Source organism: Anolis carolinensis, chromosome 1 (genome assembly GCF_035594765.1).
Source record: "Anolis carolinensis isolate JA03-04 chromosome 1, rAnoCar3.1.pri, whole genome shotgun sequence".
Taxonomy (NCBI): Eukaryota; Metazoa; Chordata; class Lepidosauria; order Squamata; family Dactyloidae; genus Anolis; species Anolis carolinensis.
Window position 1 is genome coordinate 123,991,531 of NC_085841.1, and position 14,864 is coordinate 124,006,394.

Genomic DNA, 14,864 nt, shown 5'->3' on the forward strand with positions numbered 1-14,864 from the left:
GGCTCAACTTAAAAATCAGGTGAGAAGTATAGGCTCCCTCTACCAAGCACTGGATCCCTATGGAATAGCCAAGGATCCATTTTTTTTAATCCATGAACTGGTTACAGAGTTGGCTGTAAAATTGTTTGCTTGAACTGCAACCAAAGAAATGCTTACTGAAAACATTGACTACAAAAATGCGTTGGATAATCCAGAACATTGGATAAGCGAGTGTTGGATAAGTGAGACTCTACTGTATATATATATGTGTGTGTTTAAAACTTGCAGTATGTCCTTGCAACAGGTATGAAACCAGTCAAGGTTTTGAAATGCTGCAAACTATCAATCAATTTAATGTTGGTTAAAGGATCGAGGCAACAGTTTCCTCATTGCATCTAGTATCCAGCATCTCCTCTTCTGTGGTAGGTAACTATAACACTATTAAAGGCAAAGCAAATGTCCATCCGGATAATACAGGGTGTTTCAAAAAGATAGACCGAATTTTTAAATCGCTATATCTTTGCAACCATGAACCACCCATGAATGGAACCCTTACCTCTTGAAAGGAAGGGGCATAGAGTTTCAAAGGATTGCCACTAGATCTCCAAAAATGCTGTTTAAACACATGCAGTTACAGATTCTGTCCTGCTGAACTTCACCTTATGGTAAAGGTTCTTGCAAATGACTGAGGCTAAGAGTTGTTTGTGCATTGGGAAAGGCCTCTAATTGTAATTGTTTGAAACACTAGACCCTACTTTTTCAAGTGGTAAGAGTTTCATTCTAGGGCAGTTTGTGGTTGCAGGGATATAGCAATTTCAAACTGGGTCCATCTTTTTGAAACATCCTGTACGCTTGCTCCACTTCTGTGATATGAAATCTAGTGCATCTGATTAGCAGAAGGACATCATTCAAGTCATAAAAAACAGAATGGGATGTAGAACAGTATGTCTGCAAAATAAATCTGCGTCCATGGCTATTTATCTTGTCCTCAGACAGGCTGGTAAAAAGACATAAACAAGCAGTCCTATTCAAGCATGTAAGAATGAGTGCTCAAAATAAAGTTACTCTAGCTTTACCACAGAACCAGGCTGATTATTCCATCATGTAGAAAAGAACTCTAAATATCTGTTAGCACAGTTCTTTGTACAAAATCGAAGTTGGAACAGCCTCCACCTCTATTATAGTGAAGTCTCCTTCTCTGGAGACAGAGGCTGGATGGCCCTTGCATGATCTTTTCCATCTCTATGATTCCAAAGAATTCACTGCTTTTCAGAAAACTACAACACACTTGCAAACAGCCAGCTTTGGAGGGCATGCATTAAAAAGGTTTTGGAAGACTACTATACTTTTTCTTATTAAAAAGCACAGTTATTCACTTTCCAGTTAACCTGTGTCAGCTATTATCACAAAAGGCAGCTGATAGCAGGAACCCATGGTACCGTAATCTGAAAATGAAAGAATGGAGGTTTCCAATGTCTTTCTTTCTGTTTTTTGTTGAGACATTTTTTCACAGAAACTGTCACAAACTTCTTTATGCAATGAATATTTCCAGCTGAGATTTCCAAGCAGATCATGCACTAGGTAGCGCTGCCATCTTTAAAGTTTTTACAACGAATTCAAGAACAATAATAACTTGCTTGCTCCCAAAGACTAGGATGATGGTGATACTATTTATTTCAAACATTTTCAACAGAAAACCTCAACTTTAAATACCAATGTACTGCTAAAATATATTTTATAGAAAAGTAAAGCTTACTTTATCAACTCCTAGGCATTTCAAAGGTTTCTCTGGTTCTCTATCTTTCTTTTTCTCTTCCTTCTTTTTTTCCTTCTCCTTCTGTAGAAAAGATAGCAGGTATTACAAATAACATACATTTAAAATATTAATGTCATATTTTCACCTAAAACTGTTATTAGGTTCAGTATTTCAGAAATGTTCTTATCTCAGTGGGGAGTGGGGAGTTACATTAAATCTATAAATAGGCTTAAATGATGCAGTAATTAGGTTGTACATTGAGGCTCATGGCTATTCAAATGGCTGATATACTGCCATAGGTTTTGCCCAGAATTCCTTCCTTAACATTTGCAGAAGGGATTCAAAAATAGTACTTATCTTTTGTCAGTTTTCGCCATTATTTAATAGTATTTCTATGCTAACACTATGATTCACAATCCCACTTCAAACATAAGACAGTACCCAACACTGGACTTCTGCTCATAGAAGCAAAATGTGAAAACAAGGGAACTTGCCTTTCCACTGCAGTTTTTTTGGGTGGGAGGACACATATAAAGTTCCAACATGACACTGGATTTCGGAGTCAGTCTTTCTCTACATTTGGCCTTCTCTGGGGCATATTAGGAAACATTATTCTCCAGCTCCTGGTGCTCAAGGATGAAACTGCCACGTTCTTGACGTATTGAGGAATTTTATTCTAAAATGTTGACTACATACATGGCCCTAGGACAGACCTGAACAACATGTGGCTTGGGGGGGGGGGGGCAAACGTGGCCCTCACAAGGATTGGGTGTGGTCCACAGAGGCCCTGAGTTTAAGCATTAGAGAGGAAGGTCACGTACAGCTCTACAGCAGAGTAGCAATTGGAATGCATCATTCCCCCTCCAAGAATGTTACCTCTACACATTTCCTTTCTCTATGTACCAAAGTTATCAAGCTAACTTGTGAGAAAGGGGGTGCCACTGACATATTCATTCAGGATTCTAGAAGTACTTTGAAAATGCAACCTGGGGAGATTGTTAGGCTCAGGCCATAGTAGTGGGAGGAACAGGGATGAAATTTAAAGAGGTATTATGCCTTTTTTCAGTGGGAGTGGAATTTTGGGCTTCAGGTTATGATAAAATTTAACATTAGATTGGCTGTTTTAGAGGATGAAGGAAGTAGCAAAGAAAACCCTCAATTCTCACCTCAGCTGCTCTTCCTTTCTTTTTTACTTCTGTCATATTCTTCTCATCCACTGGCCTATCCTTCTCCTGAGAGAAAAACTGCCAACTCTGTGATGTTCATTTCCCTCATTTATGGAGGAGAAACATAGCTTCACTGGCAAAGTGAAGTATCTTCCTTAAAAGTGAGGAAAATAAACGGTGAAAAGTTGGCTGTTTTTCTCTCCAGAGAAGGATATGATGGAGGCAACCCAGAAGCAAAGAAAAAGGAAGAACAGCAGAGACAAGAACTGAGGGACTTCTTTCTCCCAGAAAAGGATTGCAACTCACTGCTATGCTGAGGGGAAGCAGAGATTATGTGATTATTTCTCTTTGCTGCATACTCTGAAGCAAAGATGCCCTCTCACAAACGACTGAGGTGCTAAAATCCTATCTTCAGCCCAAAGAGTTTGGGCCTACTTTAATTTTGACCCCTTACTAGTGCCAGGTTGTGCAGGCCTGCCAAGGGAGTGCAAGCAGCCAAAAAACCACACTTTCCCCACCTGTGCACTAATGCACTGCTTCTTAACTGTAGGTCCTGACCCCAAAATGGAGCCCCCTGACCTCAATGTTGGGGTCCTGAAAAATCTGGCAACAGTAAAAACACAACTCATTTACACAAATCTGTTAGCAACAACATACAGTTTTTACAGTGGACACTGCAGAAAATTCTTCAGATGTACTTCCCAGAAAGGAAAATCAGTCTATTTAGCAAACTTTGCAAATGCTGAATTATTATCAGTAAATGTTTGGTTGTTTATATCTATTTTATATACCTATCTACCTGGGGGTTGAGCAAAAAAATTCTCGTGTGGGTCATGGGTAGAAAAGGTTTAAGGAGACCTGCACTAGTCCATCAATTCCTTTCCAAAATTCATGCTAGAAACTTGGTGAATGTAGTTAGAATGACACCATCTACAGATATCAGACATGTAATACCATTTAAGGGAAATCTAAGATACAGTTATGAAAGAATGCTTCTAAAATAGGTCAATGAATCAAGGATGTGCATACTGACATCAAGGAGCAAGAAAGGATCCGTTACTGCAAAATAGCAATGTGAAGAGATGGAATACAGAAACAACCAAAAGCTGAGCTGGGAAACATTAGCTGAACCATTTTCTACAGATGAAATTACAAGGAAAGATCTAATAATGCTGGTGTTGTAATTTTAAATGCTTCCTATCTTCCCAAAGACAAATCATGGTAGTGGCCTAAATAATTTATTTATTTGATATGAACAAATGGACGAAGCATCCACATCCCAAGGCAGCATGCATGCTAGCAAGAGGCAATACCTCTATTTTGCTTTTCTCAGAAGCAGCTTGCAGAGAAGGAGAAGAAGCCAGAGCCTGAGGAGGATCAGAGGAAGACATCTGTACAGATAAAGAAGTGAAAAGGCACCAAGGCAGCTTTAGCTAACAAGAAAACACCATCCTCATATTTTACTGCTTCCTATTAACCTCAGAAGAACCACATGACATGTAGAAGGACAGAAGAGGAAGGGTAAACAAATAATTATTCATGTAGGAGACTGCATATTTAGGTTAATATTGCTGCTCAAAACACAGATTATTTATTTTATTTTAGCCATTTACGTTTATAGGTTATTCTAAAGAAATTGATTAAGGAAAGGCATCTTGAGTCAACCTAGATATATCATGCAGAAGAGTCATCTCTTCATCTTTTTGAATTTCACTAGAGCTTTTTCAAAAGGTGAAAAAATGATCAGGTAATGGTAAACGCTTCATGAATGAATTCACCAGAATATAAAGTATGAAATAAACTTGGATAAGATCATATTGCAAACACACAGAGAAATAATTAAGTTTCAGCTATTGTTCCGTTTCACTCAGCATTACTGCTGAAATATTAATGTCCTGAAGCTGAAAAAGCTCACTGTCCCGTGAGAATATGGAAGAAGGCAAAGGCAACTTTGTTCTTACTTATTCCAACAGAATTATTTATTTTCAAAATAAAACAAAACAACTCTAAGTTCTAATTGAATGTGTAGCATTCAAATGAAAATGTCTATTTGGAAACAACAAGGAAAAATATTAGTTCATAAGGAATAGCCTTCTAACCATGAACCATCAAGTATATTACAGTGCAATTCGTATAGTATTTTCAACAATTCTACACACAAATACCACTATATGCGGGTGATGCCCAGTTAGTACAGGCAGAAGAAAGAAATAAAAAATCCTGCATGGAAATCTGGAAATCTGGAAAGTCAAAAGTAGGCATGACTCAGTCTGACGCAGTGTTCAGTGTTCTTGTGTACCTTTGAAGCCTTGGTGTATTTTTATGTGTTGTCTTACGATAAATTGAAGATTCCTGCTCTATACTCTCTCTTCCATAATGTTTGGGTTTAGCTTTGCCTCTAAACTCATTTTGTGGGGGAAAGCTCAACTTCTGTCCTAGAATCTCAAACTGGGTTAGCTCAAGCCCATAAAACTTCATGGAAGCGTAACATATACACCCACACAATTTCATAGCTTGGTAAGGCTTTGCATCTTAGACACTTCACAGTCTCCAATATTAAAGCACATATGCTATTTCAGTTAACTTTTAACACTTTCAAAGCCTAGTTTATGGAATTGTATTTACTCTTGTCTAAATACCCTAAAGGTCTGATCTTAGTAGCTATGAATGCCAGGTTCTGTAGGCTATATTTCAGAGGAAGAAAGTAGTAAAACCACGTGAGTATTCCTTGTCTAAGAAAACCCTATGAAATTCATGGGGTTCCCATAAGTCAATATACAATTTAAAGACGTATTTATTTCTATAGTAATTTATATGATTAGAATAACTGCTACTGTTATTCCCAACCAGAGGTTTTCATTTTAGAGAATGAACGTCATTATAAGGAATAATGACTGCCTACTCACTATATTACCAATTAACATTCAAGATGCATTTTTGCCATGCAGGTGATTATCCCCAATTCGATCATTAGTCATATACTTATTCATGCTGCTGGATGAATTTTTTTTCTCTCAAAATAACTTTTACTCATTATTCCTACAGACAATATTGGCAGGCACTGTGTAATATGTATTGTGTAACTGTGTTCCCATATTCATCTTTTAAACAGAAATTGAAAATAATTGTGCTTACAGTGGTGGCTTGAACTGCATTTTTGTCATAGTATTTTTTCTTCTCATATTTATCCCTGATAAAAAATTCCACAGCTCTGAGATCAGATAACTTAAGGAAAAAAATACAGAACGCAGAATGAAATCGGGAGGGCTTACAATACAGAACATTTAATTCTCTGTTTATATTCTAGATAAGAGCTCTAAAGCCAGAATTGAACTGATGTAAGTATTAAATTTAATTAGCATTTCAGCAAGGTATTGTTCAAAGCTTCCCTTCATAAAGCCCATTTAATATCTTTGTCAGGCTAGCATAATTAATCTAAAAATGAATGTTAGAAATGACTACACTATAAGGACTCGTAATTTTAAAATATCCCTTTAAATTTACCATAGCTTTTCTAGTCGAAACTCAATTTGAGATGGAAGCATTTTCTAACTGCCATAGGCTGCTGCGGTGTTGTTTTCATATTGACTGTTACCAAAGGAAATTACAAGCATATTCAGAAGCCTTCATTTTTAAGAGGCTTTCTTGCCCACCATTTTCTCTCCTTTTGAAATTTGGGATGAGGGAGCAAAGGGAGAAATAGAAAGTAGCTGCTGCAAAACCAAGCTGTACATTGGTTGTGTTTTACTGCATTCACAATGACTTCTGAACATTCTGCAGTATGAGAGTTAAATACAGTAGAGTCTCACTAATCCAACACTCGCTTATCCAACGTTCTGGATTATCCAACGCATTTTTGTAGACAATGTTTTCAATACATCATGGTATTTTGGTACTAAATTCGTAAATACAGTAATTACTACATGGCATTACTGCGTATTGAACTACTTTTTCTGCCAAATTTGTTGTATAACATGATGTTTTGGTGCTTAATTTGTAAAATCATAACCTAATTTGATGTTTAATAGGCTTTTCCTTAATCCCTCCTTATTATACAAAATATTCGCTTATCCAACGTTCTGCCGGCCCGTTTATGTTGGATAAGTGAGACTCTACTGTACTCAGTTTCCAAAATTCATTATTAGTCTAATGTCATATTAATATGCTAACTTCCTCCATTTATTTAGCACCAGTTGTCAGACTCATCAGAGAACTGGTTTGGTTATTTCTTCAAAGACTACTGTTACAATGACAGGGACAGGTGAGCGTTGAGAGATCATCCCTTCAATAAAAGGGGAAGAAGTTCCTTGGATATATTTCTTATTTGGAATTTTTCTCAGTACTACTAACACGTTCATTAAATCTGAAACATGCCTGACTATTTCCCCCAGGGGAAGACTGTGTGTTGACCGGCTGTGCACCGACCTCTACACATTAAAAAAAATCACGCACAGGCGTCTTCCAAGAAATGGAGGACCATCATCCTCGAACGACGAGGGATCGCCTAAGTAAGTTACTGTACTTTCAAAGTTAATACCACACAATTAAACAGGAAACAACACTTTCCAACCGGGAACATTTTTTTTTTCAAATTTTGTAACATAATGTAATTGAATCTGTGGTTGGTTGAAATTATGGCTCTAGAACTTGCAGATCCAGAGCCCATTACATGACACTTTGATAGCGCTTTAGCTGCCATGGTTTCATCCTAAGGCAGTAGTTCTCAACCTGTGGATCCCCAGGTGTTTTGGCCTACAACCCCCAGAAATCCGAGCCAGATTACTAGCTGTTAGGATTTCTGGGAGTTGAAGGCCAAAACATCTGGGGACCCACAGGTTGAGAACCACTGTCCTAAGGAGTTCTATGCAGTACAGGAAAGAGTATTCAGAAAACATAACCACAAAATCTAGCTTTTCAACAGACTATAAATACCAGGATTCTGTATGATGTAAAGATAACTGTTAAAAATTGATCAATGTGTTATAAATGTGCAGTGTGAAAAAGACACTGGGAAACATTTATCTATTTAAAATAATTAACACAAATTGCATAAAGTCAAAAGTCTTCCATTGTTCTCCCAAGATTGGCTGTTCCGAAAGGATACTGATCTGTTTGAGGTCTTCGAAAGTTCTCTGGTAGATTGGCTTCATAAAGCAACCGTGCCTTGGTATTTCCCATCTCCTGCATGCACTGAAAGCAGAGAAAAAAAAGGGATTTACAGCTTTACCTCTCAGTTGAACATATTTTCATGTTTCCAGCTGCAATTCTGGCCATTTTTTACATAAAAATGCCGCACCTCAAAATCTAAGGTACTAACTTCAAAATAACCACAGTCAGCAAGAAGTGTCTTAAAATGTGACTATATCTTCAACCATGATAACATTAAAACTTGCTAATGCTATTTTTTGGACCAAAACACCTGGGATATCTAGTAAGTGGATTCTGGCAATAAAAAAGCACAAATGTCTTCCAGTCACTGATGGCATCCTCTCTGATATTAAAAAAGGAATCGTTTTAAAACTTTAAAAAAAACCATGGTGTGCTATTTTGGGAAATAAATTATATATACAGGCCTTGAATGCATGCTAAAGGACAAAATGTCATAAATATTGAGAGGAAAAAAACAAGGTAAGAATCAATACTAGTTTATTGGATACTATTCCATTATCTGGGTGGTTTCAAAAGGGGAAGGATAGTCCATTTTAAGGGGGGGAGAGAGTTGAAGGAGGAAAATCATTCCCCCCCACACTCACACTTGCCAAGACATAAACAAGGGTTGTTGCGGCAACGGCGACACGGGTAGGGTGAATGATAGGAAAACAGAGGGAAATGGTTTTAATCCTTCAATTCCCCCCCCCCCCCCCCCCACAAATGGACTATCCTTCTCTGTCTAGGCCGCCTTTTGGCCTCTGCCCGAATAATGGAACAGTACAGTTTATTGTTGCACAAATCAAAACTTGGCCAGAATATAATTTTTGAGTTAATCGTTTTTATAACTTGACTGCAACTTTATTTACATTTACCTCCCATTTTGTCACTTCCATTTTTCCTTACTTCATCCTTTTGAAGTACATAACTATTTTGGGCACAATGTTACATCAACAGACTGAGGTTAAAATGAGATAGAGCCTCCAGAAGAAAATTAAGTATTTTCAATTACCATGGGAGCTAGGCATGCTGAAGTGTACTGTGGGATAATCATCAGTTAATGGTTTGCTTTGTAGGATGGAGTTATATATTATGGCAAATATAGTGCTAAATTTTAATAGTTATTATTCAGATTTTCTAGTACTGTAATTTATAGATTATCTGAATTTTAACTATGTTTTAGCATCATGAGACATAGTAGAGTGAGCACATGTGAAACGCTCTCTATGACCTTCCTCTTACATATAAACCAACTCTGGTCAGATTCTAAATAAGCCACTCTATAACCCATGGGATAAAGCTGGGTTGTTTGAAAAGGACTAGTACAAACCAACTGTGCTTTTGGTAATATGTTACAATTAGCCAGGATTTCTGAAAAATGAAACTAAATTCTACAGAGATCCTTTCCCTGCAATATCAGGAAGAGAGGATAAAAGATAAATCCGGCTGTGGCGCAGCTGTTGAGCAGCTGCCTTAAATCACTCTGACCATGAGGTCATGAGTTCGAGGCCAGCCCGTGGCGGGGTGAGCACCCGTCAATTAAAAATAAAAAAATAGCCCCTGCTTGTTGCTGACCTAGCAACCCGAAAGATAGTTGCATCTATCAAGTAGGAGATAAGGTACCACTTATAAAGTGGGGAGGCAAGATTAACTAATTTACGACCTGGAAAGAGGAAGTGCCGTCAGTGTGGATGATGAAGCAGCTGCTCCCCCCTGTGGCCAGAATCGAACATCCCCTCAGAAGAAGGTTAACTTGCCTCTGCGTGTGTCTCTCAGTCTCTGTTTGATGTGTTTATGGGCATTGAATGTTTGCCCTATGTGTGTTATAATGTGATCCGCCCTGAGTCCCCTTCGGGGTGAGAAGGGCGGAATATAAATACTGTAAATAAATAAATAAATAAATAAATAAACTTCACTTAATATTCATTCTATATCATCCGCACAGTGCATACGGGACCCTAAGTCTATTAGTATTACATTTTGATTCTATTATAAACTGAGTTAATGTTGATTAAATATTTTGCCCATAATTTGCATTTGCAAATTGTTTCAGTGTGGTTGAAAATTAGCTATGCCATTTTATTTTGCAAATGTTTTTACTCTGTTAATGACCTCTGACTTATAACTAATGCGTGTGTTAAGACATAGAACCATTCCACATTGTTTGCTGATTTTATGGCACAATTTTAATTGTTTCTATAGTGTGAATGCCACAATATAATTCTGACATTCAGGCTGCTTTTCTTATACAATTTTTTTGGGATTTTTAAAAAAAGTTTTATTTACTATACTTCTACCCCGCTTTTCTCACCATGAGGTTTACAACTTGGCCACTTCAGTGCTATATTGTAAAACAAAGTGAATAAACAATAAACAAATAGATCATACAAATACAATAAAACCATTAAAACAGTTAATAACATAACAACAACAACAACAACAACAACAATAACAATCTTAATAAATAATAAACTTTATTTCTATCCTGCCACCATCCCAACCCAAAACGCTAAAGTTTGATATCTAATTAAAAATCTGCATAATTCTATTTTATATGGGCTCACCAATCCTGGACTCAACAGTAGTTGATAGAAATCAGGCTTGTGTGGTGATAATATTTTTAACAGAAAGGCAACTAATGTGATATAAGCAAGTTGGTTTTATACACTGTTCTCAAATAACTAGCTTAATGTGGTAATGTAAAAATCATGTTATTCTATTACATTTTTAAAGGATTTGGACTATACAAGGAAAAACACAGTATAAATATTTCAAATAAATAATAAACTTGAAAGGTGAAGCAAAAAAGGGAATATCATATCCTTGACACCCTAAAATGTTCAGAAAAAGATAAGTGCTTAGGTTTATCAGCTAGAAAGGTTTTTGTGTATTGATGAGCTAAAAATGACACCAACGAAATTTGACAGGGGAGAAGGAAGAAAAGCAATTCACTTGCCAATCCAGAGCAGAGGAAATGGGATTTTTGCAAAATGATACTGCAATGTGAAAATACCTTTTCAAGTAGTTTACAATAGTCAACCATGCTATGACATACAACTGCTGAAATCCATCCAGAAAGTAGACATGTATCTGTATAATGTGCCTCAGATCAGAAAGCCTATACCTCATTAAAATTTTGCTGGGTTTTCTATCTTTTCTCAATGATAAACAAACATATTCATTGTAAAATAAACTTTCCAAAAGATTTTTCCTCATTAAAATTCTTTTTACCTGTATTTGTTCTGGTGTCCACTGGTCCAAGTTGACGGACTTGACTCTGGATATATGAACTCCCAAATTTCGATGTATACCAGCACATCTGATACAAATAAAGACACCTGTATTCCAAGAAGCCCATCTTGGACCTAAAGAAAATGAACAAAGATTAAACCACTACTAAATCTATCATGACTTTTTAAAACAACGGTTGTTTCAAATATTTAAAACACAATTTTCTATATGAAATTCATCTTTACCTTCAAACTTCATGATTGAAGACTATCAATTGAACGTGACCATCTTGCTTTTAGCTGCAGCAGACCTTTGTCTTTAGTGTCAAGACAGCTTCCTATTAGTATGTTGCTTTTCAAAATTCAAGAAAATATTCTACTATAATCCCAGAGCACCTCCTTGCATACCACTGAACCAGAGCAAAAGTCTTGAAGGCTATTTATGCCATATATTTAAACCAGTAGTTTCACAAAGGATGCTGGCATTCCATCTGTATTGAATCCGTATGTGTTTCTTCAATTACCTCAGTTCATGAATGTATACATAATTATTTGATCTTCTACCCTATTCCAAAAAATATGGTACAGTTCTGATGTAGATTTAGTTATACATTTAATTTCTATATAACTTTCAGCCTTAATTTCCCATTTATTTATGTTACTTTATTACATACATGCCTCTGTAAACTAGAATTTTCCATTTTTAAATAATAAAACGGAAAAAGAAGTCGGCGGAGAAAGACTTCCTCATGTAACTTGAGCATATCTGAACAAGGCAAATCTCTTAATTATAATCATAATTAGGTTTTCATAAATGGAGACACAATTTATTCTATTTTATTCTATTTTGCATTGCTAGGTGTGAATCTGTCCCCTTAATAATGGCAAAATCTTAACTATTCATGTGGGTACCTGTAACACGTTTAACAATAGGCCTCAAGGTCATAGCAACATTTGATCAACTTTCTGATCTAGTTCTGATTTCCTAAGTTGGTCAACATCGGCATTTTCCAATGCTGCTCAACCACAAAAGAATAAGACACGCTGGTAGATTTCACATTACCTGTTTCTTTATTTTGGAAGGTCAGCCTATGTGTGCTAAAATGTACACTTCATTAAAAAACTGTATTATCATCACATATCTCTCTGTCATATTAATATTCACAGTTGATAACATTCCAGCCTTAAATGTGCTTTCTCAATAACTAACACAAATGTTCCAATAAAAGAAACATTAAATGCTACTTTCTTTTTTGCCCATTACTATTTTTTTATTATTAACAAACAGTCAAACTATGTTCAAGAATCATTTATATGTATCCCAGGGGAATAGTTATTTCCAACTCTGTTTCAAATGTGAAAATGTTTTTTCCATAATGCAGTTAAATTGAGAACTAACCCGTAGAACAGATGTTACATCATTATTGATCAGCCCGACATCTCTGATCATTAAGGATGGAATGTATATTATCCCAGTCCTCCTTACTGTGTGTGTCTGTGTGTGTATAATCAACATTAATATGTGAGATGGGAGAGCATTGCTTTTTCCTAAACGTATGTATGCCAGTTTGTACTGGAAATATTCTTTCTTCTAGAGAGGATGATACAGTTCATTCCCATGGGTCTCTCTTTCTTTTCAAATTCTATATACCAGCAGCACTTCAAACATCTGCTTGTCATCTGCTCAGTAATCATCTACGCAATTATGGGGAGCACATCAGCTAAGAAAAAAGGTACGGCTCCATTTTATTTTGATACAAAAATCACAGCCAGCCCTTTGTGAATGTCTCTGAAAGGCTACAGTTAGAAAACAGTGCAATAAACATTCTTTCCTTCCAAAAATGGCAACCCTGCCCTTGCATATATCTCATTTTATGATACTAACAGCACTTTCTGTTTCAAAGATGGGATTATTGCCATTGATGGGCACCAATAAGTGCCCTTATCAATCATGGAGCACTTATGTTCAGGAACAAGAAGAAGAGCTCCCCATATTCAGTCCATAGAGTAGTCCCAATTTGTTCCAATTCAGCAAAATAATAAGTAGAGTTCCGGTTAACCGGAAGTCACATTATTTTAGGCACGGGGGACTTGGCCAGGTGGAGGGGGGGAAGGTGCCTCGAGGGATAGAGGCAGGGTCTGGAGGAAGTTCCAAGAAGTTCCAATGGAAGATTTCTCACCTTTGAGGAGCTCAAAGGCTCCCACCAGCTGCTCAGAGGCGGCAGACGGCAGGGTGGGCTCCATGCAGAAGAGGGCGCAGAGCTGCAAGGAGGCCCGAGAGGAAGCCGCCACCGCCGCAGCTTGAGAGAGAGAGAGGGAGGAGGACTTTTCTCTCCCTCTTCCTCCAGCTGGAAGATGCGAGGAGGCAGCGGAAGGGGAAGCAGAGGCAGCCATGAGCATGGCGGCGGCGGCTTCCTCTCGGGCCTCCTTACAGCTGCACCCTCTTCTGCATGGAGCCCACCCTGCCATCTGCCGCCTCAGAGCAGCTGGTGGGAGCCTTTGAGCTCCTCAAAGGTGAGAAATCTTCCATTAGAACTTCTTGGAACTTCCTCTGGAGCCTGCCTCCCTCCCTCGAAGCACCTTCCCCGCTATCCATCAGTTTCGGTTATCCGATAATGGGCTCGCCCGTTTATCTCGGATAACCAGAACTCTTACTGTAATGGGTTAATGGCTCCTTGGAACACCCTCTTTTCCTTGGAGTATCAGCTTGGAGAAACAATGACTGATGACTTGAGGCTTGTCTACACTGGCCTAAAAACCTGTACTCACCACGAATGGACCACTAGCTGTCTATAATGCTCACCGCCTTCCAATGAATCCCAGTTCTTTTGCTTCAACACAACCTTTTCCTGCTTTTGGCAAATTCAGGAATACTCTGGAGTTTGTTTGAAACTCCAGAGTACCTGAGGGTTTGGGATAGCCTGGATTGCTGGATTTGGTCTGATCCTGTGTCCAGGCAGACACTGCTGCCATCGCCCTTGCACTGAGCACCAAAAGTTAACATACATTAAAATGGAACAACAAATTAATGCAATGTACATCACTTAAGTTTGTTTGTAAGTAAACAACATTTCTGGTTGACAATGCAAATCTGCCCTTCCCTGATATAAGGATTGGCCAGTAAAGTTCTATAGGAGATTATACTATTGAGCTATAACTAATCCTGATTTGGAGAAGACAGAATCTTCAACAGAAGACAAGAATGAAACTGTATGATATAAAATATAAATGGCATTCAGTAGGACTTATTTTTATTAGATATGATTCAAGTTAAAACCATTCATTCATGTAGTCTTTCTCTTTGAGGGAGAACTTTCAAACTTAGGCAAACTAATTGCAGGTGTTTGTCACATTTAATTCTCTGTTCTTTCACTCTTGGGCTCCATTTCATATAAACGAAGGCAGGGAACTTTGGCACGTTTAGCAGGACAAAAGAAATTAAAAAATTGATATGACCGAAAGTTCATTTGTGACCCACCTCAAACCATGCGGAGAGGCAAGTAAGACATAAAAATTATTATTATTGTTGTTGTTGTTATTATTATTATTATAGCATATGACTTCTTTCACAAGGTTCATGCAGAT

The 14,864-nt window shown here is 37.5% G+C and overlaps 1 protein-coding gene across 6 annotated transcripts in view; it reads right to left on the reverse strand.

The window, feature by feature from the left end:
• Positions 1-14,864, reverse strand: part of smap1 (small ArfGAP 1) — a 102,172-nt gene that overhangs the window by 58,930 nt on the left and 28,378 nt on the right. For 3 of the 6 annotated variants that reach the window (XM_008118938.3, XM_008118900.3, XM_003215500.4), the window contains 5 exons: positions 11,281-11,414; positions 8,006-8,091; positions 6,037-6,112; positions 4,215-4,292; positions 1,736-1,816 (listed from right to left, as the gene is read on the reverse strand). In XM_008118938.3, the coding sequence (XP_008117145.1) occupies positions 1,736-1,816; positions 4,215-4,292; positions 6,037-6,112; positions 8,006-8,091; positions 11,281-11,414 (455 nt within the window). The remainder of the gene's footprint in view (positions 1-1,735; positions 1,817-4,214; positions 4,293-6,036; positions 6,113-8,005; positions 8,092-11,280; positions 11,415-14,864) is intronic. The other 3 variants (XM_008118908.3, XM_003215501.4, XM_062982071.1) reach the window with 2 other exon arrangements.